General features: G+C 40.9%; 1 protein-coding gene across 1 annotated transcript in view; it reads left to right on the top strand.

Annotated features, from left to right (window-relative positions):
- Positions 1–25,525, top strand: part of SYNE2 (spectrin repeat containing nuclear envelope protein 2) — a 183,772-nt gene that overhangs the window by 35,655 nt on the left and 122,592 nt on the right. The window contains exons 28-46 of the mRNA XM_050898321.1: positions 1,159–1,757; positions 2,634–2,813; positions 3,816–3,966; positions 6,531–6,689; positions 7,386–7,547; positions 9,961–10,062; positions 11,403–11,603; positions 12,615–12,780; positions 13,520–13,632; positions 14,406–14,608; positions 14,988–15,107; positions 15,209–15,497; positions 16,286–16,455; positions 17,654–17,966; positions 18,670–18,834; positions 19,708–20,064; positions 20,577–20,711; positions 21,541–21,697; positions 23,053–23,207. Of these exons, the coding sequence (XP_050754278.1) occupies positions 1,159–1,757; positions 2,634–2,813; positions 3,816–3,966; positions 6,531–6,689; positions 7,386–7,547; positions 9,961–10,062; positions 11,403–11,603; positions 12,615–12,780; positions 13,520–13,632; positions 14,406–14,608; positions 14,988–15,107; positions 15,209–15,497; positions 16,286–16,455; positions 17,654–17,966; positions 18,670–18,834; positions 19,708–20,064; positions 20,577–20,711; positions 21,541–21,697; positions 23,053–23,207 (3,897 nt within the window). The remainder of the gene's footprint in view (positions 1–1,158; positions 1,758–2,633; positions 2,814–3,815; positions 3,967–6,530; positions 6,690–7,385; positions 7,548–9,960; positions 10,063–11,402; positions 11,604–12,614; positions 12,781–13,519; positions 13,633–14,405; positions 14,609–14,987; positions 15,108–15,208; positions 15,498–16,285; positions 16,456–17,653; positions 17,967–18,669; positions 18,835–19,707; positions 20,065–20,576; positions 20,712–21,540; positions 21,698–23,052; positions 23,208–25,525) is intronic.

Raw genomic sequence — 25,525 nt, 5'->3', positions numbered from 1 at the left:
ACAAGACTTTCCAGACCTTCTAAACTCTATAACAGCATTTTACTCCCTTTGCTTTAAATGTCATTGTTCCTGTAGAGCCAGCCAGGGACCCTCAATAGGCTCTACTGTAAAAAGCATGGTTGTGAACATTATGTCTTAGATTAGGAGTTTCCTTTGATCCAGATCTACAGTGTTCCCTCCTGGCTTTATATCACTTTGTGGAGTCATATACATAATGTGGTGTTAATTTGTGAGCTAAGCTAAGATGCCTGTGTCACATCTGCTGAGGTATCTGAGCACACCTTAGGATGGTTTTGGAAGCTCTGCATGTATGCAATAACTTGTTCGCCTGCTATCAGTATCTTATGCCTAGGCTCTGGCCTGTCTATTAGGCAGGGTGAATATTGTTTTGTTCTTGACATGCACTCCGAGCTGAACACACTGACAGCTACGCAGAACTGAAACTTTGCATTTGTCTGCCCTTGGCTCTCGAGTGAAGTAGGGTTTAGGTCTCTCAAGCTGTAGGGCGGAGAGCATGCGCACTCTGTCTGAGATGACTCTTTTTCACTGGAAGACCCTGAATTTTTTCCCAGCTTTCTGCACATTTGGAGTTTCACGACACTGACACGCTGCTGTTTGTCTGAGGGCTGTAACCAGATAGCATGCAGACTTCACCAAGAGATTTTTAAATGCCTTTAAGTCTCCTCCAAAAGTATAGCACAAGGAACTTAAAAGATGGCAGAGTAACAAACGTCTGTGTGTTTTAAATGCCTTTAAGTCTCCTCCAAAAGTATAGCACAAGGAACTTAAAAGATGGCAGAGTAACAAACGTCTGTGTGCCCGCCTGTGCTCTGATCTCCCACTGTGAGAGCCTGCTGGTTTCAGTCCCAGGACTCTCATCATCTTTCCTTTTGGTCTGCTGGAAGGAGGCTTGGGCTTTCTATAGTGCTGACCAAATTCCCTGTGTGTGGAATACCATTTTATTTGATTTTTCTTCTTTTTCCTTCCCTCCACCAAAGTCCAGAGTAGGAAAAAAGAGGTTTTCTTTCTTAACCACCCTGTTTAGCATACTTATTTTATTGCTAGTTTAATTTGTTTCTCAGTCATAGGTTCAGCTTGAATGCAGGATACAGGTTTTCTTTCACTTGCTAACACTGTTGGTCGTTCTCTCAATTTCAGGAGCTACAGAGATCCATATTAAATCAGATTGAAGTGTGCAAACAATTGGAACACCTAGATAGTTCAGCAAGAGATGAATTTAATCCAATAGATCTGCAAGCTGCAAGTAAAATTATGATTTACTATCAAAACCAGCTTGAAGAAATGAACCATAAAATGCAGATCCGCGAGACAGTCCTTAAAGATCTGGAAGCTTTTATGGCCTCATTGAGGAAGATTCAGTCTTCCACCAAATGTCTCACAGATCCCCCAGGTCAACCTGAAGTACAGGGAAAAGCATTGGGAGAGGCTGCACAAGAAGTTTGTCATATGGCAGAAGAGGCTAGATGTTTGGATGAACGCTTAAAAGCGGTTGATATCTGTTTGGAAGATGCTGAATGTGGGAGAAAGACTTGCTGTGAAAACCTTGTTCTGACTTTAGCTGAAGAGCTAAATGCGACTTATGATCCCTCAAGTGAACAGATGCTTACAGAGGAAAAAGACTTATACAAGATTTTTTCCACAAAAAACGGTGAACTCCTTAAACACATTCAGGATCTACGTGACAGAATTAACAAAATAGGCTTGAAGGATCCAACAATTCCAGCTATTCAACAAAGGTGAATTCTTTTTTAAAGCTCTTTTAATTTCATAATTTCAGTGAACTCAGAGGGCCTGTGGCCCGTCGCAGTAGAGCACTGAAACATGAATGTGTCTGGAACTATCTGTGGAGCATTGAAAGGAGCTGTGAACTTGGTTTATTCATTCCGTCACAGCCTAAATAAGGAAGGCTTCTCCATTTTTTCTTTTCTTTTAAACTCCTATGTATGTGTTGGTTTGAAGCAGCATTGATGAAGAAAAAATAGAAGTAGATTGATCGTTATGATCTTAGTTTTCAGTAAGAAAACCGTCGAACAGGGAGATGGGTCTTCTTGCTGAGCACTGATGCATGTGATCTGAAACTCTGCAGTGTAGATGGCTTGTGTTATTTTACCACACCCCAAGCAAGCCACTAACATGATTTGCATGTCTCCGATAGTGTTTCAGAGGAGCTCTCTGTAGCCTTGCAAAGGATGAATAAACAATTCACTACTGTTTATGTGGAGGGAAAAAGGGAGGGGAGAGGAGTTTATAAGCTGTGACCATTTTTTAAGTTGTAAAATCCCACGCTATGGCAATGCTTCCTTTCTTAGACCATATTTTAAGATAGCGAGAATGCACTTACCTTTTAATACAAAGTAATTCACTATGTTTATACAGACCCTATTGGCCTTTAGGATTTTGGATTACTTTCTCAAAGGGCTTAGGTCAGCATAACTCATCTGAAGGACTGTGTCAAATTACACGAACTGAAGATCAAATTAGACTTTTTATGATGTCATTTAATATAGTCAGTATGTGCAGCTCAGGATGAATTTCTAGGGAACTTAATTACATTGGGGAAAAAAAATCAAAGACTTTAATATAAGGCTGTATTTCATTTTTTTCTAATAAAGGGTAAAATCATTAACGGAATTGGAAAAGGAATTGGATTGTGCTGCTGTTGAAATGAAACCTATGCGAGAAATTGCTAATAAGCTCCCACAGATCAAAGAGGAAAAAGCAGAGGAAGCAAATGAACAGTGCAGAGTTACAGAGAGGTTATGGGAGGATACAAAACTTTTGCTTGCTGAATGGTAAGGAGAAAAGCTACGTTTTAAAGTAGTATTATACAAGTAAGAAGTTTGCTTGTAAAATGAAACAGCAAAAAAGCCTTAGACCATACTTTAAAGTAAATGAAATACTGATACAGTAGCAAATGTTACTATGATGATGCTGTAAACTATCATAAAGCCAAGAATTGCACATAGAAGTTTGCAGCCAAAGCTCATGAATTTTATATATTTTTAAGACATCATAGTCCCATCCTTTAGCAGGTATACAGTGATGTGTTGGACTTAATTGGTATCCAAAAGAAAAACCTGGCTGCTGGTGGGAATGATGTGTTTTCTATATTTGCTGTGAATTTCATGCCAGCACATTCCAAAAGAAAAGTCAAACTGAAACAAATGGAAGAGGACAGCTGGGAAAACAGTCTCTTATGCAGGAAAAGACTAAAGGAGCTTGGTTTAATAAGTCTGTGAGAGTGAGGGCTGGGAGGGGCTATGACTGATCACCCAGGGCATCTGTCCTTCTCTTATGGTTTTTAAAGATGCCTAGTGGCTTTGCATGGACTGGCACAGTTCTGGTTAATCCTCATGGCTTGTACAGGTGTCAGTGGGAGTAATCTGTTTTCATATGCCACTGGAGGCTGGGCTGAGGTGGTATTTCCCACTGTCCACCACCCAAGCTGTTGTGATATCTGCTGCACGTTGTATTTCAGTTTACTGGTGACTGAGCTCACCTTTCAGGTGGAAAGTATCATATAAACAGAGCTGCTCAGGTCACATGACAGTTAAATGTGAATCACAGGCATATGATGGTGAAGGGCATTTCTGATTCCAAAAACTGTCCAAATACCACACCAGCTAGCACATAGTATTGCAGGGTTTATGACTGGTACAGTTTATCCCCCCTTTTCTCTCTTCCAGACATAGTAGTCAGACTCCCCACATGTTTGAATATAGGAGAAGGAAACAGACTAGGCTGAGGCTGCTGTTTTATGCTTAGGCCATAAATAATACATCTCTTTTTAACAGCCAGGAGCAGTGTGCAAGGGCTCTGGAGCTCCTGAAGCAGTATCAAAGCTGCAAAACTAGTCTGACCAGCATCATCCAGAAACAGGAGATTGTGCTTTCACAGCAAACTTCTTACATGGGGAAGGAGAATTTGAACAGACTAATAACAAAGGTGAGTAACAAGAACTTACTGAAAAGGAAAGAAAAACCTTTCCTGGTAGTGTTCGGGTGTAGGGTTGCCCTTGTACACTCAGCCTTCAGGGCAGATGTTAAGAACTTGCTTTCACTTTGGCTTCCAAAATACATTTAGGGACCATACCCTGGTTTTGGTTTAAGTTGATATCTAATTTTGCCTAGTGAATCAAGGTCTTGTTAAAGGAGAAGGATTTAAAAAAAAAAACAACCCAAACCCATAGAAAAACCATGAACTAGTATGAAAATAAGATGAAATCCTGTCCTACCAAAAACACATGTTGATAATCGGCCATATTCACCCATACCCTTTAGAATATTTCTATATTTTCTACCAAGTAAAAAACCTTATAGGGGGCAGTTTGTAAATATACAGAAATAGCAAATTCATTTGTTACTAAATGTTAGTTAGAACTAAATGTTACTAAGAAGATACTTTAAAATGATGTACCACTTAAAGCAAAAATAATAGGTAATGCAGCTCCTTTGGGCTGCTTGTTTGTCTGCTGTCACTGTAGCTTATAACCAAGAATTTAGATCCGTGTCCTCTCCTTGCTCGTGTCACTGGGTCCCAGGCAGGGCTGCAGGGTTTGTCTGCACCATGCAGTGCTGTGCAGAGATCTTCAGCTAGCCCCAAGCAAGCAGGATCAGGAACAGGAGCCGTAAGGCTGTCTCAGTGTGGCACATCTGCTCAGAGACTGGGCCATGAGAGATGCTGCTTCCCAGGCTGGAGCTTGTGTACCTTGCTGTATGTCATTGCCACCACGGTCAGAGAGAGCTTGGGGATTGCCAGCATGGTGCTGCCTTGGGATGTGGACTTCTGGAGGCCAAAATGGTTTTGACTGGGCTGATGATATAGTATTTCCTCCAGCTGGTTACATTTGCAGCATGAAGCTCTGCCGTTACACTGACTTTGCTGACCAAACTGTGTTGCGGTTGGAGGCCATAACGACATAGTTCGGTATTTCTCCCCTCGCTTCTCCTATGTTACAAAGCTGCTTAGAAGACAGACCTTCTATACAAGAGCCTTGGCCTCTGTAACTGACATTTGCTCCATGCTGTCTTTTGATAGCAGTTAAACATTTGCAGTAGCTTTTACATTAGCTGATGAGACTGAATGAGCAGGTATTGCTGGACACCCCCTCATTTACTTTAAAGTTTACCACTTTTTCAGGCAAAAATTTGACAGCCAGCTACATTCTTCTTGGCCAAATGTATACAACCACTGGACATAGTTGTCAATGGCTAATGGATTAGTGAACAGCAGCACATCCATCGTGACCATTTTACTGTACAGGTTTCACATTTCCTGGCTGAATTATGTAACTGGTTGTTCAGATCCCATTTTTAGGCTTTCTGAGAGGCATCACCCATATCATTCAGGAACATCTGCTCTCAGGCAGTGCCTGTGATGGTTAAATTTAAGGAGGAATGTAAGCGGTTTCTTCCCTCAGGCAATGGGATGGTGTCCATGTGTGCCACCCCGCCTTCAGCTGAGGCACGTTTTTTTCTTGGTTTCACCAGTGAGACCTTTGGCACCTGGGATCACTCGGGCTCCGGCTGCAGGGGAGATCTCCTGCATACCCTGGCCGCTGCTTGTATGGAGACCCTTGGCTCTGTTAACAACCCTTACTCCTCACCTTGAGTTTTGCAACTCCCACTCTAAGAATTGTGGTCCGCAATAGCTGCGGCATGGTACAAGGCATATTCTTGAGTGCTGATGATTTGTTATTTATAATTATATAAAATAATAACAGAGAAGATTCTCTGCCTTGTTCTGGTTTGTGAGTGCTGCTCTGCCATGCCTCCCCTTATCTCAGTGGCTGGCAGTATCTATATGAGAAGATGTAATGCTCGTCTCTGGGAAATAAGGAGAGCTTTTAATATCAAATTGCCTAACACTAGAGGTCAGTGTTTCTTTTCCAGCGAGCTTCCATGTTGTTTGTAAACACTGATGTTACAATTAAGCACAAAGAAGCAGTCTAGTGTTTAAATAACAAGTAGGAAAAAGGGACATTTCAGTTTCTGGCAATGGCATATTTGACAATGGCTATGTTTAAGTAGGATTTAAGCTTTTTTTTAAAAGTAGTTCAAAACCTGGCGATCAGAATGCCAGGTTATATTTTTTAGAGTTGTAATAGTATCTCAAACTATTATTACATTGTGCATCGTTTATTTCTGTAACCGGGGTTCTGTGTATGGATGTACGGTCCCCTTGGATCTTGTGATTACGACTTTTAAAGCAAGCTGTGGTTTTGGCTATCTTAGTCAGAAATATATTATCCATAGTTCCCACTCAGCTGTTTTGTAGCCAATAACAGAATGATGTGGCTTTCTAACAGGGAAATGTTCCTATCAGCATGACAGGGATATAACAACACTGGATACATTCCTAGTCTCATCATATTATATAAAATAGATTATTTTGTGTAATGCTGTTGTTTTTCTAAACTAAAAAGAACAGCACATCAGTTAAAAATGTTTTGCTGAATAAACAGTCATAAGTAAACATGCTCGTAAATATCCATTTGGTCTTTTTCGCAGATTGAAGAGGCAAAAGAGGAATTTAATGATCACTCTGAAGATGTAGACAAAATAAATCAGATCTGCAAAAACCTTCAATTCCAGCTCAATAAAATGAGAAGCTTTGAGGAGCCTCCGTTCGAGAATGAGGCTAACATTATTGTGGACAGATGGCTAGATGTATGTAAAAAGTAAATTATCAGGGTGGTCTTATCTGTTATGCATTATAGTAATTGATTCTGACGCGTGTGTAATATTTGGAATAAATTAAGTGCAATATGGCAAAGATTCTTAAGAGATAAATCCAAGTGTTTACCAGAGCAAAGCTTGCAGAGTGTCTGTTGGTGTAATGTTTCTGATCGCTCAGGTAATTTATATCACGGGCACTCCTTGACAGTAAATAATTCTAGGAAATGCAGAAAAGCAATATTTGTGCTTTCTGCATGAATCTGTAAGCTTCCATAACAACTTCTGTGGATTTAGACTTGGAGACAATCTGGAGAATTACAGTGCTGGTGCTTTTGGTGAGAAATGTTTGCCACTGTCAATCTAAGCAGTGCATCAATACTGAGATTAGATGGTATTTACTGAGAGTAGATAAACATTAATGAGCAAGGCTCCTTCCTAAACCTGCCTTAAAACTGGCAAGCTGCCGTTGTGATTGGTATGTTTGGCGACATGTGTGGCAGGGATTTAAATACCTTCTCCATGACCAGTTCACTGTGAAGACACATGAGATTTGTTTTTCCCTTGCCACACTTGTTTTTGTGGGTGGTTTCATCTCGCTCAGATTTTATTATGCTGCATTTGCTTTTAGAATATAACTCAACATTTTTGAAATCTGTGTGTATTTTCTGTATATAAATCTCATGGCAGATCAATGAAAAGACTGAAAACTACTGTGATAATTTGGGAAGAGCTCAGGCTTTGTGGGACAAACTTCTTAGTTTATCTGGCACAATCGACGCTTGGGCAAATGCAGAACTTAAGAACGCAGAAGACCATTGTCTGACCGAAGAGGACCTTACGCAGTTGAAGGTAATTTGAATGGAAATTTTTTACCCTTAAGTTATACTGCAGTGATATGGACTTCGGAATATAAACATGCACATTGCATAGAAATATCAGGACTGCAAAAGCAGAGGAAGTTATAACATTTACAATTGTATCTGCATGGATAGTTTCACTGAAGATATTGCATAATGTATTGGGGATACAGGTCTTGGAAACTAATAGATAGCGTATATGTATACTAAATTGTTGTAAATTAATGGAACACTGCAAATGCTGCTTTAGACTACAAAAGCCCCGTCATTCCTTTGTGGTGTAGCAACATACAGCAAAGAGAAGGCCTGGAAAGCTTGTAGTCTGGAGTACAGTGGTGCATATATTTCCTTGTGCCTGGAGAAGAAAGGGAAGAGAGTGTGTATAGGCTAATGATTAGTTTTCTAGTTAGAAATTGCCTATCAGTGAAGATACTGGAGCCTCAGAAATGACTTGGTGATGCACAGTTCAAGAAGAGGTTGCAGAGGTGGCTTATTTGCTCCTGTGATCCTTGTCCAGGTGTGCTCCCCAGTGTAACTTAATGCAGCCTTGATAGTGGCTGGCTGCTGAGGGTCTCCAGGGGCTGCATGCGGGCAGACATCAGCAGATCCTGGGCTGCCTATGCGCCTTTTGCACAGATTATAGCATTAACTGTTGCTATCGGGGTGCAGTTGGGTGTAAAAACACATGCACTAGCTTTATGTCATTGAAGAGCCTCATATACGGGGGTAAATATTTTAATTTCTGACTTCAGGGCCATAATTGGCCAGCTGTGCTGCTTCGCTGTGGTTATAGCCAGTATCTACTAAACAAAAATAATTTCCTGCTGGAGTAGGGTTGAGACATAAATACATTGAAAATGTGCAGGCAGTTTTTTCTCAGTGTTTACACGTTACAAATGCCCTGTTTTTTGTTATGCTTATTTGCATTACTGCTACTGTTAGCGCTGCTCATTTGTTTTAATTTGCAGAGCAGTAAAAAGCCAAGGTGTTCTGTGTATATAGATCTTCCCAGTGAAAACAGTAATATAGACACTGTGCAGAGGTGGATATTTTGTCACATTTTTATTGCCTTTACCAATGTATTGTTAGAATTTACCTGGGGTAGTTCAGGTCCCTGAGGGCTCCAGTAAAAATGCACCAGCTGGCGACTGCATCTTAAGAGCCATTTTGTTACCTGGAAACTGCTCAAGCCCGGCATGATGTGACCATGCCCCTGACGTGCCTCTACTGGTGCTTAGGAAGGGTTGTGCTGGATGTGGCTGCATTAAGGTTACTCCGCTGCTCCCATGCAAGAGGATACTTCTCAAAAGAGAGGGGAGGAGAGGGCAAGGGAGGGAGAAACCAGGTTTCCCATGAGCTACTATAAAAGCGGAAGAGAAGGAGAGAAAACTGAACTCAGTGCATTGGTATTTTTGTAAAATGATTTCAGGTGCAGAGGCATCACGTTCATTTATCAATTTATTATTATTTCTTTTGTTGTTGATCCTGAAACATCTCTACATTAATGTTAATTACCAAAAAACCCCAACTGTTGCAATGTGTATCATGTTACATAGGATCGAATCCCAGGGTCCTTTGTGACTGCCCAGCAGAGCACCCGTGCATGTGCTTTCAAGAAGCCTATCACAAAAGAACAGAGTAATGAATTATTTGACTGTATATTTAAAGATAATTTCAGTATAAATAATGTGAGAGAAGTTCTGCTTTCCCGTGTAGCCAGTATGCAAATGGGAACTCTTTTAAGGGCTGCAGCACGTGAATGGATTTTGATGATTGCTTGTAGAGAGACTGCAAAGGAATACTTTGTCCTGAGGGAGTTTGAAATACCGATTTGGGAATATGAGACAATGTGACTATTTTAGATATATCCTGTTTCATAAGTTGAAGCTGGTATTTTACTTTCACGTTACTGGCTTGTTCCAAAATCCATTCAAATGAGTAGAGGTCTTTTCATATACAAAGGATTTACATTAAAAATGTGCTTACAGCATGTGTTGTATTTTATCACATCCCTACCAAAGTGTATCATCAGGATGCCAATTCTTGACTTTAAGTCTATAACATCTGAGAATATCCCTTTTTAATGGAAGCAGCAAGAAATAAATACAAAATTAAGATTATTTTCCTGCAAACTTACTTGGGTTAGTATAGAAGTAAAATAATTAAGATTGTTAAATTTATGCTAGATTTGCATTAACTGCTTTGCCTGAGAAACATAGAGTGTTTCTGACTAATACAAAAAAATATCTAAATGGCTAAAATGAAAATCAGGAAATGGACCAGTTGTGGGAGCTCTATATGCCAAAATGCAGAATTAGAATATTAGTAATATAATTTTCTAACAGAAACATGGAAATTTAATTTGGGGGGAAACATAGTTACCAATGTTTTTTTTCCGCCTTTAGGCATGCTTACGAGTCCAAGAGCAGAAACTCCAGAAATTTGACAACACGGTGGCTGAGATAGAAGAACTTCTGAATAGTAATGAACCTCCACTGGAGCTACAGGTAAGAAGAAGCTTTTACAGCTAATATGCCATTACTTATTACTATAGCTCTGCTTCGAGTATCGTCTTTGCCACGATTATTTCTTGGTTTTACTTAAATCTACCCAAAGAGAATTGGAGGCATTTTGTTGGCTATTAGTGGTGACGTTTCATTTGTTGTCTTTCTCAAGCTGTTAGAACAAAACCTGTCATTTTAAACACAAAGGCCTCTCTCAGTCCTGTGCCTTTTAGGGACTTAGACCTGACCCAATTGTTTAGCAGGCATGCTGAAAGAGGCCAATATCAGTGATATCTGGCTTTTAGCTATTGGCCAAGAACAAGGCACAATGGACCTCGTCACCCCTTTGGGGATCCCAGCAGCTCAGTGTGCTGACTATTTTAAACTGTACCTTTACCTGGATATGGCTTGACGTAGCTTGGTGGTATGTAGCTATTTGCATAGAGTGGTGTTTACTGTGATGTTTGCCTTTGGGATATCACAAGGAGATCTTCATCTTTCTGTGTTAACTTCACACAGCAAAGAATAAATCCTTCTCCACTGTTTGAGACTGCGTTAGCCTACCTTGATCCTATACCAGTTCCCTAAGCATCCGCTCCCAGTGTCCGTCAGATGCACCTTGAGCTTGACCCAGTTTGGCTATTTGTGTGTTTATCCTCAGCAGGCAGTGAACTCAGAGGAGTTTCACTGGGTAAAGTGATCTAAGGAGCTTAGGAAAGGACTCTGCAACCTTGTAGCGTGCACACTATGCTCCTCGGGAGCACCAGATGCCCTGAGCCCCCTGGGGTGGTGTTTCAGCATGTGGCCATGATCCCATTGAGTTGCTGTCTCATGCAAATCTGCGGAAGCCTTAAGGATAAGGTTAAGGACCTGTTGCTCCTTAGTGACTAGTCTCGAGCCAGAGCTCCCCACCTCTCTGCTGTCCTTGCCTGTTTTTTGGATCGGTGTGGGGAATTTGCCCCAGTGGGACCACTGCAGGGAGGTGTGTTACAGAGAGAGCTGGCACCCTCTTTTTCATGGTAGCCGAAGCACATGTAAGGCCTTTATCCTGCTGAGAATAGACACTGGAGTAGACTGACAAATAAATTTGTTAGTAAAACAGCACCAGTAAATGCGTCACTAATAAAGATGAACTGAGATCATTCCTCCTCAGAAAAGCAGGGCTTAAATACTATTATTTTTCAATTTGTGGAGTGGGAGGGAAAGAAACTGGAACAAACTGTGATTGAAATGTCTGGACTTCACATTATGTCATTGCTTTTGATGTCTATCATGGAGTTCTGTAATATTCTAGGAAATCAATCCAGTATACTTTCTTACATGTATTTATTTCCAATTTTAAGGTCATCAGATCATCTGTTGTGCAAAAAATGGAACTAATAAAAGAGTTCTTGTCAACGAAGCAGGGGACCAGTGAACTCAGCGTGAATACAGCAGAACTAAAAGGAGACCTTGATCTGGCCAAGACACAGATTGGAATGACTGAATCACTTTTAAAAGCTTTATCTCCTTCTGACACCTTAGAGATCTTTACTAAATTAGAGGTAGCATGCCACAAATTATGCATCTTTTATAATTTCGTTCATTATTTCTCTCCTGGGCAAGTCTTCATAAGTGTTTCTCCTGTATATGTTGTAAACTGCTAGAATAACTCAAGTGAAGAGCTTGGCTTGAATATTTCCTGAAGCTGCCAGAAACACGAAAGACAAGCCTGTTTCCACTGAATGTTATCAGATGTAGTTAGTTAACTCTTGCAGCTATTGGAAATGGTTAGTGATAGGCATGACAACAGTATACCACCCAAGATATTTTGAAGCAGTAGTGGGGGTACTGGGTTGTATCTTTTCCAAGACTGGGTAATATACAGAGGTTGTCTTTGTGCCACCTGAGCCTGCCAGCAAGGGGAGCTCCCAGTAGGCAATTTCAGCCAACTTTCTATCCTCTTTGCACCAGGGAGAGAGGTGAAGAAAGAGCTGCTTCCTGCTTGGAGGTTCAAGGCTGGCAAGTTTTAAACCTCCTGTTGAGCAGTGAGTGGATTATGCACATTCTGGGTGTCAGATCACCAGTGTTTGGGGCAGTGAAATCACAAGCATTGGAAAAAAGATATAGCTTTTAATTAATTCTCCCAGCTCCCTCTAAGTTATCTTTCAACCCACAGGGACTTGACATACAGAGTAAAGCATTTAGGGGTGGAATAGTGCCTATGCCAGCTAAGGCATTATAGCTTCTAGGTATTATATGCTCTGGAACATACTATATTACTGTGCACTACACATATCTATTCTGTGCGATGCCAAAATGTGCATGAGTGAATGTATGTGTGATTATGTATACATACAGACGTATACACACTGCTCAAGGAGAGTTTAGTGCTTATATCTACCTATTAATTGCCTTGTTAATGTCAATATACTTTAAGAAATCATTTTGACACATAGGCAGGACTAAACCCTTTTGTAAAACTCTAGTTTATACTAAAGCAGCTCTGTATAGTGAACTTCTCCTTGCACTTCAAAATTTTCTTTTTAACAGTTGTCCTTTTTTTTTAACTTTAGGAGATACACCAGAAAATTCTGCAACAAGAACACCATGTGACATTACTCCAAGAAGAGACTGATTGTCCTGATGTGGATGAATTAAATAAGCAGCTTAAATGTGTCACTGATTTATTTAATAAGAAGAAACATGTGTTTCAAGATCACTTTATCGGTGTTTTGAACCGTAAGCAAACACATTTCACATTTATGTAGCTTTATAGGTTTGTATTGACCATCATCATCACTTAAAGGTTATGCAACTAATTTATTTTTGGTTCGGTATCTGAAACTGCTATCTGAACAAGATAAAGATTTGGATAAAAATAGCTTTTGATTCCAACAAACGACTCAATCTGAATCAAAGTATTTTGTTTCTTATTTTTACATTTAAAAAAATAGATAAAAGAAATATAAAGTATAATTCAGGAGCAAATGTCAGAACATTTCATTTAAAAATACAGAAGTCAAACGTTTTCATTTTTTCCAGTCATTTTTTATTTAATCTTAGTTATGAGAATGAATAGCATTATTAGTTACTTTTTTGTTTGATGCAGACACGGGATTGTGCAGGTGTAGAATTAGGCCCAAAGGTAGTCTCATCTTCAAATAGTTTTTGAGTAATATTTTTTTGTGTGGAAATGAGAAAAGTTGCCAATAGGCTAATCCAGGTCTTGTTTACTGAAACTGCTATGTATAGCAGACTGTCCCTCCCAAGTGAACAGGTGGGTTTATTGTCAATTAATGTTGGGTAAAAAAAAGTATGAACTGCAGCGTTTTCTGTCACATTGTCTGTAGTGAAAAGCAACCTTTGACAGTAGAACTGATAAATGTAATTACAAATTGTCTGAAATCTTAATGTTAAATAGGATTTTCTTTTACAGAATACAATTAATAAAGAAAGTTGGAATGTATCTTTTTTTCAGGTCAGTGCAAGAATTTTAATGACTGGTTCAGCAGCACTCAGGTTTCTTTGAAGGACTGCTTTGACCCCTCAGAAACAAAAGCAATACTGGAAGAGAGACTGCAGAGGCTAAAGGTAAAGTATTAAAATGTTCTAATTTCTAAAGCTGATTGTTCTTGAAGTTTTACTTTTTTACACAGGAGACTATTCTTCGAGTGAATTCACCTACAGTGGTTTTGTAACTTGAGGCTGAAAGAACATTTCATGTAACTTAAAGCATTAGGACAATATGTGGAATGAAAATAAAACTTTGTTAAAATCGAGTATCAGTGTTCAAGTTCAGACATAGTTGGGCAAGTGAGACACAGGACATTAGTTAGTGAAAGTCAATGGACCTTGACCAAGTACTTCAGTGTGCAAAGATGCAGAAAGTCAAATATGTAGAGAGTAAAATGAAATTCTGACCCCCGTTGGACTCCAACATGAAAAATTTGCATTGACTTTGTTGTAGCCGGATTTTCACTCTAAGTCACAATCAACAGAAAAGAGATGGAAAAGCCACAACATCTGCAAGAAGCAATCACAGTTAAGTCGCAGAAGAAGAGATAGTGATGTCAGTGCTAGATTTGAATGCTGCTTGCCTATTTCTCCTGTGTGTATTTGTGCTGTAGAGAAGAAAATCCAAGTCGTCTACTTCACTTTCTCCTTATTTTACAAACAGCAACTTTTCCATATACAAGTGGAATAGTCAGCAAACTGTGAATTAACATGTATTCCTTTTCAAGAACTGGAATTGCTGTAGAAAATATTGGTGGAGATAACAGGAGTTGAAAAACTCTTGTAACATAAATATCTGTTATACAACAGCAAATTTGACAAATGTATCTTGTGTTTGTGCTCTTATTCAGCGCTTCCTAACATCTGAAGGAAAAGACAGAGATATCCAAGAGGTTAAAACTTTATTGAATAAAGTGAAGCATTACTTGCCCAAAGCAAGCATTAACCACCTTAACAGCCGTGTGAGAGATCAAGAAGCAGAACTGCAAAGATTGATCTCCAAATGTCAGAAACGGGAAAAGGAACTCGGTGCTTCTCTCCAGCAGCTCAGTAGGTAGGGAACTAATGTAGTTTCTGACATTTTAATCACAAGCGATATAAAATGATTCATTATTAGACAGCCATAGTGAAAGGCAAACAAGCCTGTTTTTTATTAAAGACGGTGTTTTAATAAAGTGTAGTAGTGAGTGTTTTGTTGTATGCTTCATGTGTTTTTTGCTTCATAGCAGACTTAGTGTTGTATGGGAGTATGTGCTTATGGATAGTTTCAGTGACATGAACCGAGATACTTAAAATTAAGCTTGTGCTTAAAATTTTGCTTGATCAGGCATGTGGTATTTATGTTACTTTTTCAGCGAAACACTGCTCTCAGCAGGTTTTAGTCGTGTAATGCCTCTCATTTTGACCTGTGTCTGTATTTATACTCTCTTTAGCCTTGAAGAAAGCAGCACAGTCTTGGAAGAATGGCTCACTGCTCAGGAAGAAAAACTAGAAGAGATCAAAAAAGATGAGACAAAACTTGAAAACTTCTATAAAACACTATTAATGCAGAGGTATTGTTTTCTTTGGTCTCTATCTAAGAACTGTCCTCTAAAGAAGATTGCTTCATGTTGTTACAACAAATAGCTGTTCATTAATTTTTTGTATTTTTCAGAAAACCATTTGACTCCATGGCTCAGCTAGTAAATTCCTTGAGGGAGGCTGGGCTCACAGAATGTGAAACCGTTTCAGAAGCCAGTGATCTTGTTAGTAGATACCAGACACTGATAACACATGTAAGTGAAATGGCAGGGAGTACTGAGAGACTTCCAGTGGAAGGACAAAATTTTGAAGAACTTGCCCAGGATGTTTCTTGCTGGATCAAAAAGCTCGAGGAGGCTGTTAATAACCTGGGTTCACAGGAAAGCAAGTTGCTGTCGGACGAAAGGATTAATCAGATAAAGGTATCGTGTTAAATATATTCCTTTTCCACTTCACAGCTCATGCTAATATCAGGGGAATGGTTGATGAGATGAGTCAGTTCCTTGTAAAAGATACTGTCACTGCTGATTGCCTGTGGTTTTGTGGCTTATTTGTGGGGGGGTGTTTGTTTGGGGGGGTTGGGGTTTTGGGGGGGGTTTGCATCGTTTTTTATGCGCATAACATGAGATTCTCTGCTGCATCTCTGGGTGGAGCAGGACTGAACTCATAAGGTGCTGGTGGCCTTGCGCCTTCCCATCATAGCCTGCTCCAGAGGTGGAGAGAGAGGTCAGTAACGTAGCTGGGGCATCTGGAGAGCCTCTGCAAAGTGTGTGGCTTTTCGGGTGTCCTGCAGTGCCGTTGTGCTGGGCAGCTCCACTGCCTGGGTGGCTCTCTCAGGCCCCAATGTCCTCTTTGGTGTGTCCCCTCTCTGACAGCTTAGGATGAGGATGCTGGGATTTACATGTTTCATTCTGTGGAAGGGGTAGTATTGTGACAAATATCTCTCCGTAAGATTTGGAGCATTTTTTTAATTTGTCCACACAATATTGGTTTTGTTATGTAGAGAATAATTAATAAATCAGGTTCATTATCCCAGACTTTCTAAAACTAGATGATCTATCTGTTTGTGTATCAGTTACGTGATATATTGGAAGAATTCTTTTGTCTGGAACAGCAGTGTACAAAGTATGAAAAAATCATTGGCAATACCTTTTATTTTGTAACCAAAAATAGTTGTATCTGTACTGCTTCTGCTTCTTGTTTAATACAGGAAATCACGGCTCTCAAAGATGCAGGAGAGGCCAAAATACAGAACATGGTAGCTCTAGGAGAAGCTTTAATGACAAATGAGAAAAATAAGAAGCCAGTGGTTCAACAGACTATTTCTGAGCTCCAGAACAAGTGGGAAAGCACCTGTCAGCTAGCCACTGAATATAGAAGGTAATGTGGAATTTGCCAAGAGGCAGTACAGATCACTTACTGCTATATTGGCTTTCTTCTCTTCTTCCTGCACCAGTTCCATTGAATTTATGTTCTTTGGGGGCAGAACAAGTTACCTACAAAAATTCTTGTATTTCTGCAGTATTGTGGAGGGGCAGGTCACAGTTTGAATTGAACGGTCAAGTGGGGGGTGTAGCCAGGAGGTGTAAGGGGGGTGGCAGGACAGCTGATGGGGTCTGGCCAGCTGGCCTCAGATTCCCTTTTGATACTGAAGTAGCTCAGCCACTCTTTTAAAAAAAAAAAAATTATATATGTGCACCCAATGCTCCTTGTTTCATTAGACTGTGCAGTGAGGGTGCACTGATTTAACCACTGCGGTGGCCCTTCCCTGCAATGTGATCTGGGCTCTGTGCCCCAGGCATGGTCCCCCAGCAGAGGTGGGATCTACCTTTGCATAGATTTGTGCTGCTTCAGGAGAGAGTTTGGGGTAAATCCAGGAGGCTGGGATTTTTAAAGTAGAGTTTTTAAAGCCTGGTTTATTCTGGCTCTGTGAGAGGCTTTCTTGGCTGTGGCAGCTGGTATTGTTAAGTCAGCAAAGGCACTTTAGTGTTGCTGGCACTGTGGCAACTGTGTCTGAGAGCCAAATTGATCCTTTAAAATATGTCAGATGATTCCAGGTGTGTTGTGTGAATATAAACTGAAGTTCTGATTTTGCATATGCAGACACTTTCAAGATACTTGTCTGCTGTAATGTCCTTGAACCGACATTGCATCTCAACCAATGCAATGTGTTATCTTCTACAGAACAGTCCCTTTCAGGAGACTGTCATCAGAAGTTGTCAAGGAAAATAGATTCATAGCTATATAGTAGTTTTTAAAGAGAACTTCTGCTGTAATGAAAAGCAGAAGAATACAGAGCATGAGCATCACATCTCAGATGCTAGAAACTATGGGTTTATAGGTTAAGGTTTAAGAGGGTTAGTCACTTGTCCTGCATTTAAGTCCAGTTCAGTAGCAATAACTTCAGTGTTTTTCATTTTCATCAGCTTGAAAATTCCAGTCTAAAGCTGATCAGTAATTTAAAACCTGAAGAAAAGTATTCAGTATGCTCAAGTTCATTCTAATGGTTGACTTGTTCACAATTTGATATTTTGTAGGTAATGAATAAAAATTTTTTTAATGCAATATTTTTTCTTAGCCCTAAAGAGCAACTTCAGTTCAACAAGGAGCAATATGAGCAAAGCAAAGAAGATCTGAGGCTGGCTCTAACTGAACTGGAGAAACAGCAACAGGAGATAGGTTTTGCCCTTCAGCCTGGTTTGCAGGAGAAGCAAGCTCAGCTGACAAACTATGCCGACCTCCTGCAGAAAGCAGAAGACTTAACTTCCCGATTTAATGAATTGAAAAGCCAGGAAGATCACCTACAGGGTCACACTGGGGATCCCTGCTTCACAGAGGTGGAATGGTTGGAATTAAAGCACCAACATGAAAATCTGCTCAGCCAGCTACAGGTTGGAACCTCACTCTCTATCCTTATGAGACTATGGGTATGCCTGTTGATTGCAGTTCTCACTGTTTGCCTGTAGTGTCATTCAGCTGGCAAGTTTATGGGTAAAACTGGGAGTGGTGGAAGTTCCTCTGTAGAAAGGCAGGGAATTCCCCCCTTCCTCCCTTCCTCCCTCCCTCCCTCCCTCTCTCTCTCTCTCACACAAATGAGACCAAGGTAAGTGTGAAGAACACTTTATACCTGTATAGACAGATTCAGATAGGTATAGTATGAAGCATTTGTTCCTATAATCTCCAAGGCACGGTAGTTTTTTTTCCTTTTGGAAGGATGAATGGCTTTTCCTGCATCTTGCTTGTTATTTGTTCCACCCAGTTTAGTGCAAATTGCATTTGCACCCTATGTGGCATTCCACATCTAATCTTTCATCCATTTTGAATAGAAAACATATCTTTTAGAAGTATATTCTTATGGAATGCAAACTCTTCTGCTTCCTGCTGCTCATGAAGATTTTGTTCATGGTGGAGTCCATGATGTGCTGGGAAGAGGGCAAGATATTTTTTGTGCACCTGTGGTTAGCTGGTTATTTTATGGGAAACAAGCAAGTTTTTTGTGCTGCTAAGGTCCTGGAAAAGCTGTGACAGTCTGTGGATGAGTTATATTTGTTTGAGCTAATGGTGGACTAATCCTAGAAACTCCTTGGTTTCTAGACCATAGTGCAGACATTGGAAAGTCATGTTCAAGAGCACCAGCAGTTTCAGGATATGGTAACAGGCTTGAGCACTGAGCTGAAAACTGTCTCTGAGAAGCTTGCTGATTGTGAAGGTCCAGCAACGGAACAACCATCAGCTGAGCAAAAACAGTTGAAATCACAGGTATGTTGCAGGGTTTGCATCATGGAGAAAGTGGGTCCATGCCTTAGAGGCTTGTAGAGACCATCACATTTATAAAAGAGAACTGCTAGTGGTGTCAAACTGAAAAACTAAGAAACCTTTCTGAACTATAAAGTACATGTGGTGTTCCTTTTATCAAGATAATTGTAGACCTAAGACTACTCTTAATGAACTGAGTGGACCTTTACTGTCAGCTGAACTGAAGGTAGAATTGTCCTAGCTCAAGCACACAGGCTTCTTCAGTTTGGTTGGTTGGGTTTTTTTTTTCTCTCTGGGCATAATGAGGAAAGAGATCATTAAGTTTGATCTAAGTGTCTTTAAATTAGCCAGAGCAGAAAGCTTAGGAAAATGTCAGTGAGCCAAGTTCAGTTTTAAGAAGTGTCCTTCATGCATAAGTAGACATTCTTTTGCGCTTTGGCAGAGTAGATAACAGTCTTGTAGCTGTGAGTGTAGAGAGCTACTGAAAGCTGAAACCATAACTCAGATATGGATCACTGCAATTCCCTTTCCTCCAGAATTTGCTATACCTCTAACAAGTAAAAAGGAATAGGAGAGGGAGGGGATTATCTGTTCAGAACTTGGGAAGATCACCATGCACCTCACAGCATACTATCTGATTATTTTATCATTGTCATAATGCTTATAGCTTCAGGTGTTCTCTGTTCATAAAAATGGCTGACTAAAATTACTGGTTTAGTATTTGACTTTCTGCAGCAAATAGGTCTGCATGTACTTTTCAGCACAGTTTGTTGTTCACGACAAATATTTGTGATTTTAGTGATTGACTTTAGATCTTAGCATTAAGTATGTTGAGTGAAGATACTTTTCAATAAAACGTTTTCTTTGTGTTTAAAGGAACGACAAGGACCTCTTAGTCGATGCGAAGACACGTTAAAGAAGATTTTGGTTTTAGCAGAAACTGTTAAACAAAACACCTCTTCACCAGGACAGAAGTTTATTAAGGATGAGATTGAAACACTTCAGAGTGAACACAGGAGTCTGGAAGAAAGACTTGAAAATGTCAAGCAAAAGGAGGAAAATATTTTCAGTGAAGCCCTTGAGTTAAAAGATGAGTTTGGTAATGAAATACAAATGGAAGATAAGGCAGATACAATGCTGAAGAGAGAGATACAGATCACTTCTGATACTCCTGTCGCTGCAGAAGAGGGCCCCACAGCAGTGGAGTTAAAGCAGCCTTTGGAAATGCATGATGTGAGTATATTTGTTGACCGTAATGACAGTGGAAGGCCGATTAAAGAGGCATCTGTCTCTCAAATGCCTTTTGTATATTGCATCCTATATTGCATCCTTAATTTCATTGAAATTAAGCCTTCTGTAAATATATGTGTATAAATCAAAGATGTAGAGAAGAACTCCCTTAACTTGTTATAATGAGTCTGTAACAAGCCAATAATGTCTATTCAAAACTGCAGTTTTCCCTTTAAACACAACCTGCGTATAGCTTTCTCTTGCATGTAATTAGAGCAGGTATCCTTGGTCAGGACACAAAGGGAGAAGGTGTATAGATGAGAAAATTGCAGATACGCCTCTGCCAAAGAACTTTGAGAGCTTCTATTAAACCAGTGAGACTTGTTTAGAACTGCAGCACCGTATTTGTCCTGTTTGTTTTTGTAGATAATAATTTGTGCCATTCAGATATTTAATGTTAAGATACAATATTTATGGTCACACAAGCAGGTTTTCTTTTATACCATTTCTCTTAGGGTCAAGATGTAAATGGAAATATGTCAGAGAAAGAGAAGCAAAATGATCCACTTTTGGAGGAAAGCAGTGTATCGTCAGACATCCCATTACAGGGTATCCATCAAAGCAAGGACAGATTGGGGCAGACTGTTCAGGTGACTGACAGATACGTTCTAATACATGTCAGCGTGTATATATATATGTGTGTGTGTCTGTGTTCACTAGAAATGCATATGTAATTCCTTAAAATTTGTAGACTTATAGAGACGTATTTTCCTTACCTGATGAAAGGAATGATAAATTATGTTCTCCAAACCATGCCCTCAGCCTTGCACATGTGAAGTGTGCAAGAGATCAATGTGAAATTCTGTACAAGCCCCCAGGGCTTGGACCCACTTTCTCCATGATGCAAACCCTGCAACATACCTGTGATTTCAACAGGTTTTGTTACCCACGCGCACAACGTAGATAATGAGAGGTCACTAACCTGGAACTGCTGATCTTTAGGGGACCTCAGGACATTCACACTGTAAATGACTTCGTGTGTGCAAAGCTGAGGGAACGATTTGGAGAACTCCCTCGTTGACCTGATCATTGAGAGATAACAGTAGCTGGGAGAGATGACCATCAAAATATCAGAGTGAAAACCATCTGTACTGGGATTTCTGGAGGAGCAAGATTAATAGTTTGAGTTGCCACATGTATCTAAGCAGAAACTTCTATGACAGTATTAAAAATCACGTGAGCACTTCCTCCTGTTTGGTTTGTCCTGAAACTGTTTCATAGTGATTAAGGTCCCAATATGGCAAACTGATCTGAGCAGGCATTTCCAAGAGACTCTGGGTTTGGGTTACCTCAGCCTTTTCCTTCATTCATTAAGCTAAACTGAAGATAGACTAGACAGCTTCTGGATGTTCCTTAGTAAACTTAGATTTTGGACTGTGACTTTTACTGGTTGTAAACATTTTGATTTTTTCAAATCAGGGGGAGGCTGATAAAGAGAGCCCAGGTATGGACAAACATAATAGGGTCCAAGAGGACGTTCTGGACCATGCAGTTCAGGGTGGTGAAGCAGAACTGGAAAGGCATCAGGATGGTGTTGGTATTGAAGGTGATGAAACAAGAAAGGAAACCCATCCAGCAGAGGTAACTGGACATGAGATTACACAAGAGTGATTGAATTTGAGGGTGTGTGTAATACAGTTTAGTTGCAGTGGGGATGATACTACTAATAATTAAATAATAAAAAACTCAAGTTACACTGACCTATTTTTGTCTGATGTGCAGTATACTTAGCATGAGTTAACTCTCTGAATTCTTTCCGGTACATTTAAAGTTAGTATGGAGGGAATTTTTTTTTTTCATTAGTGGTTTGCTGAGGATATTTCATTCCAAGTCACCTGGACGTATTGTGAAGTCTTCTTACCATTTTGCTTGAATACTGTTATTTTGCTTGAGTCTCTTTCATTTATTTAGATTTCTTATTTACATATTTACTTTGCACGTATGAGGCTGCATTTGAAATGCTGTATTCTGTCTGGTGCACCCTGGTGCAAGGGGAATTTCGACAAACTAGAGCAGAGCTGGAGCCATAATGAGTGGGAAGAGGCTAAGTTCTTGTTGGAGATGAAACAGCTAATAGGGGTCTCTTTGCTGTCATCCCCTCCCTGAATGGGTGTTGTAGAGAAGACAAGACCAGACTCTTCTCAGACCTTCGGTTTTAGCAAACCGTGTGAGATGCTGAAAGCAGTGTAGTTGTGACAAGATGGAGCACAGTGTGCACTCATGAGCTTGCTGAGAATTGGGGTAAATTTGTTCATTCTGGGTTGCGGGTGGGCTACTTTCAGTACATATCCTATCTGACTTGCAGCCACTAGCTCAGATATCTGTGCAGCACCAATAGGTCCCTGATGCTGTGCTCTCCACCATGGTCACGCTGTAAGGATTTGCCATTCTTTAGTTTCTGTAGGTGGCTGTTTTGTTTTATCTGTCCCCAGATGATAAACAAACTCAGGCAGAACTTACAGTCAGCAAATACCTCAGCATGTACATACAGCAAATCCCTGGGCTGCCCATGGGAATATCCTGCCCGGTAATCGACTGGGTGTCTAACCACAGACTCTGTCTACAGTACAAGTACAAGATTGGAGCCTCAGGAAAAAGCTAAACGCTTTAAAAAATGCATTCAAGACTGCATCCAGGGGTACACAGTTCAACGTCCATGCTTAGAATAACGAAACATGAACAGTGTAGGTCAGAGGAAGAACACTTGCAATCTGCAATTTTTCTAAAAATTTATAACAAAATTACAGCACTGCTTCTTCTAAATGGTTTCCCTTGCCATAACGTTGCCCACAATAAATTATGAGATGTAATTGTGGTTTTCCTCATCTACCTATAATTGTGGGCTTTGTAACTTTGTCATCTCAAGCACTGTAATTACTACTCAGCAGGTTTGATTAGGGCTTTTTGGTTACTTGTTTCTTTTATTTTTCTTACACCAAAAGGAGAAACTTAATGATGTCAAGAATCAGTCATATAGAGATGTGGAGCAGGTTCAACAAAGGGTGTGCCAGAAGAGTCAAGTCCTGAAATCTGCAGCAGTTGAGAAAGATGGTCCGGAATCTAATCCCCCAGTTTCTGCACATGAGGTAACCCACATTTTGTTATTTCAAGCTGCATTTGTCAGAGTCATTGACTTTTTGTTTCCACATGGGCTTCAGCTGAAGTTCTGTTGTAAAAGAAGAGGCAATTACTGTCGCATCAAAATCAAGACCGTTGTGTATAGTTCTGCGTTATGTCCATGGTAGTTTTGAACTTTATCCAAAGTGCTAGCCACATCATATTTTTCAGTGGATTTGTTCAAAAGAGCAATTTTGGTTTTCAGAGCCATCATAATCAGTCTTTATTTTATGATAATTAGAGTTTCTCTTTAAATTGTTAATCAGTACAACTTCTTTCCATGTTAGTTAGCTGTGATAGTCTTTGCCATCATAGGGAAGGCAGATCAGAAAACTGAAATCCAAGGGTGATCCAGCGTAAGAAAATAAATGAAATAAAATAGAGAAAGGAGAATGAATTCAAGCTGAACGAATAACAAGGTACATTACTAAATAGCATTACTAAGTCTATCCTTCTTTGAGAGTAAGGGTATTACATCACAAGTGTCCCATGACTGCTGATCCTTGGTCACCACATTCTTAAATTGAAGGTAGGGCCAGATCTAATCTTCACAGTTAAATCTATAGGCAGACCCACAGCTGGCCTGTCCATTGGCAAGTCTTACCTGGGAATTGCACATCTGCTCTAACTGGAAACCCCAACAAAATCTCCCAAAGGTCTTGGGAGTCTGGGGAGGTCCCTGCTGACTGGAAGCTAGCCAATGTTATTCCAATTTACAAGAAGGGGGTGAGGGAAGACCCAGGAGACTACAGACCTGTTAGTCTAACCTCAGTTCCTGGAAAAATTATGGAGAAGATCATACTGGGTACTATTGAAAGGCATTTAAAGAACAATGCAGTCATCATAGAATCATTTAGGTTGGAAAAGACCTTTAAGATCATCAAGTCCAACTGTAAACCTAACACTGCCAAGTCCACCACTAAACCATGTCCCTAAGTGCCACGTCTACACGTCTTTTAAATACCTCCAGGGATGGTGACTCCACCACGTCCCTGGGCAGCCTGTTCCAGTGCTTGACAACCCTTTCAGTGAAGAAATATTTCCTGATATCCAATCTAAACCTCCCCTCGCGCAACTTGAGGCCATTTCCTCTCGTCCTGTCTCTTGTTACTTGGGAGAAGAGACCGACACCCACCTCGCTACAACCTCCTTTCAAGTAGTTGTAGAGGGTGATAAGGTCTCCCCTGAGCCTCCTTTTCTCCAGGCTAAACAATCCCGGTTCCCTCAGCTGCTCCTCCTAAGACTCGTTCTCTAGACCTGTGGTGGGTTGACCCTGGCTAGATGCCAGGTGCCCACCAAAGCCGCTCTATCACTGCCCTCCTCAACTGGACAGGGGAGAAAAAAATAAAACGAAGGGCTCGTGGGTCGAGATAAGGACAGGGAGATCACTCACCAATTACCATCACTGGCAAAACAGACTTGACTTGGGGAAAAATTAGTTTAATTTATTGCTAGTCAAATCAGAGCAGGATAATGAGAAATAAAACCAAATCTTAAAACACCTTCCCCCCACCCCTCCCTTCTTCCCAAGCTTAACTTTACTCCTTATTTTCTCTACCTCCTCTCTCCCTGAGCAGCGCAGGGGGATGGGGAAGGGGGGTTGTGGTCAGTTCATCACACGTTGTTTCTGCCGCTCCTTCCTCCTCAGGGGGAGGACTCCTCACACTCTTCCCCTGCTCCAGCGTGGGGTCCCTCCCACGGGAGACAGTCCTTCATGAACTTCTCCAACGTGAGTCCTTCCCATGGGCTGCAGTTCTTCACGAACTGCTCCAGCGTGGGTCCTTTCCATGGGGTGCAGTCCTTCAGGAACAGACTGCTCCAGCGTGGGTCCCCCGCAGTGTCACAAGTCCTGCCAGCAAACCTGCTTCAGCGTGGGCTCCTCTCTCCACAGGGCCACGGGTCCGCAGGTCCTGCCAGGAGCCTGCTCCAGTGTGGGCTTCCCACGGGGTCACAGCCTCCTTCGGGCATCCACCTGCTCCGGCGTGGGGTCCTCCACGGGCTGCAGGTGGATATCTGCTCCACCGTGGACCTCCATGGGCTGCAAGGGGACAGCCTGCCTCACCATGGTCTTCAGCACGGGCTGCAGGGGAATCTCTGCTCCGGCGCCTGGAGCACCTCCTCCCCCTCCTTCTTCACTGACCTTGGTGTCTGCAGAGTTGTTTCTCTCACATCTTCTCACTCCTCTCTCTCTGGCTGCAACTGCTACTCCCCTGTAACTTCTTTTCCCCTTCTTAAATCTGTTATCCCAGAGGCACTACCACTGTTGCTGATGGGCTCGGCCTTGGCT

Source organism: Gymnogyps californianus, chromosome 5 (assembly GCF_018139145.2).
Source record: "Gymnogyps californianus isolate 813 chromosome 5, ASM1813914v2, whole genome shotgun sequence".
Classification (NCBI taxonomy): Eukaryota; Metazoa; Chordata; class Aves; order Accipitriformes; family Cathartidae; genus Gymnogyps; species Gymnogyps californianus.
The sequence above is the reverse complement of the archived record's forward strand: the minus strand, read 5'-3'. Positions and strand labels throughout refer to the sequence as shown.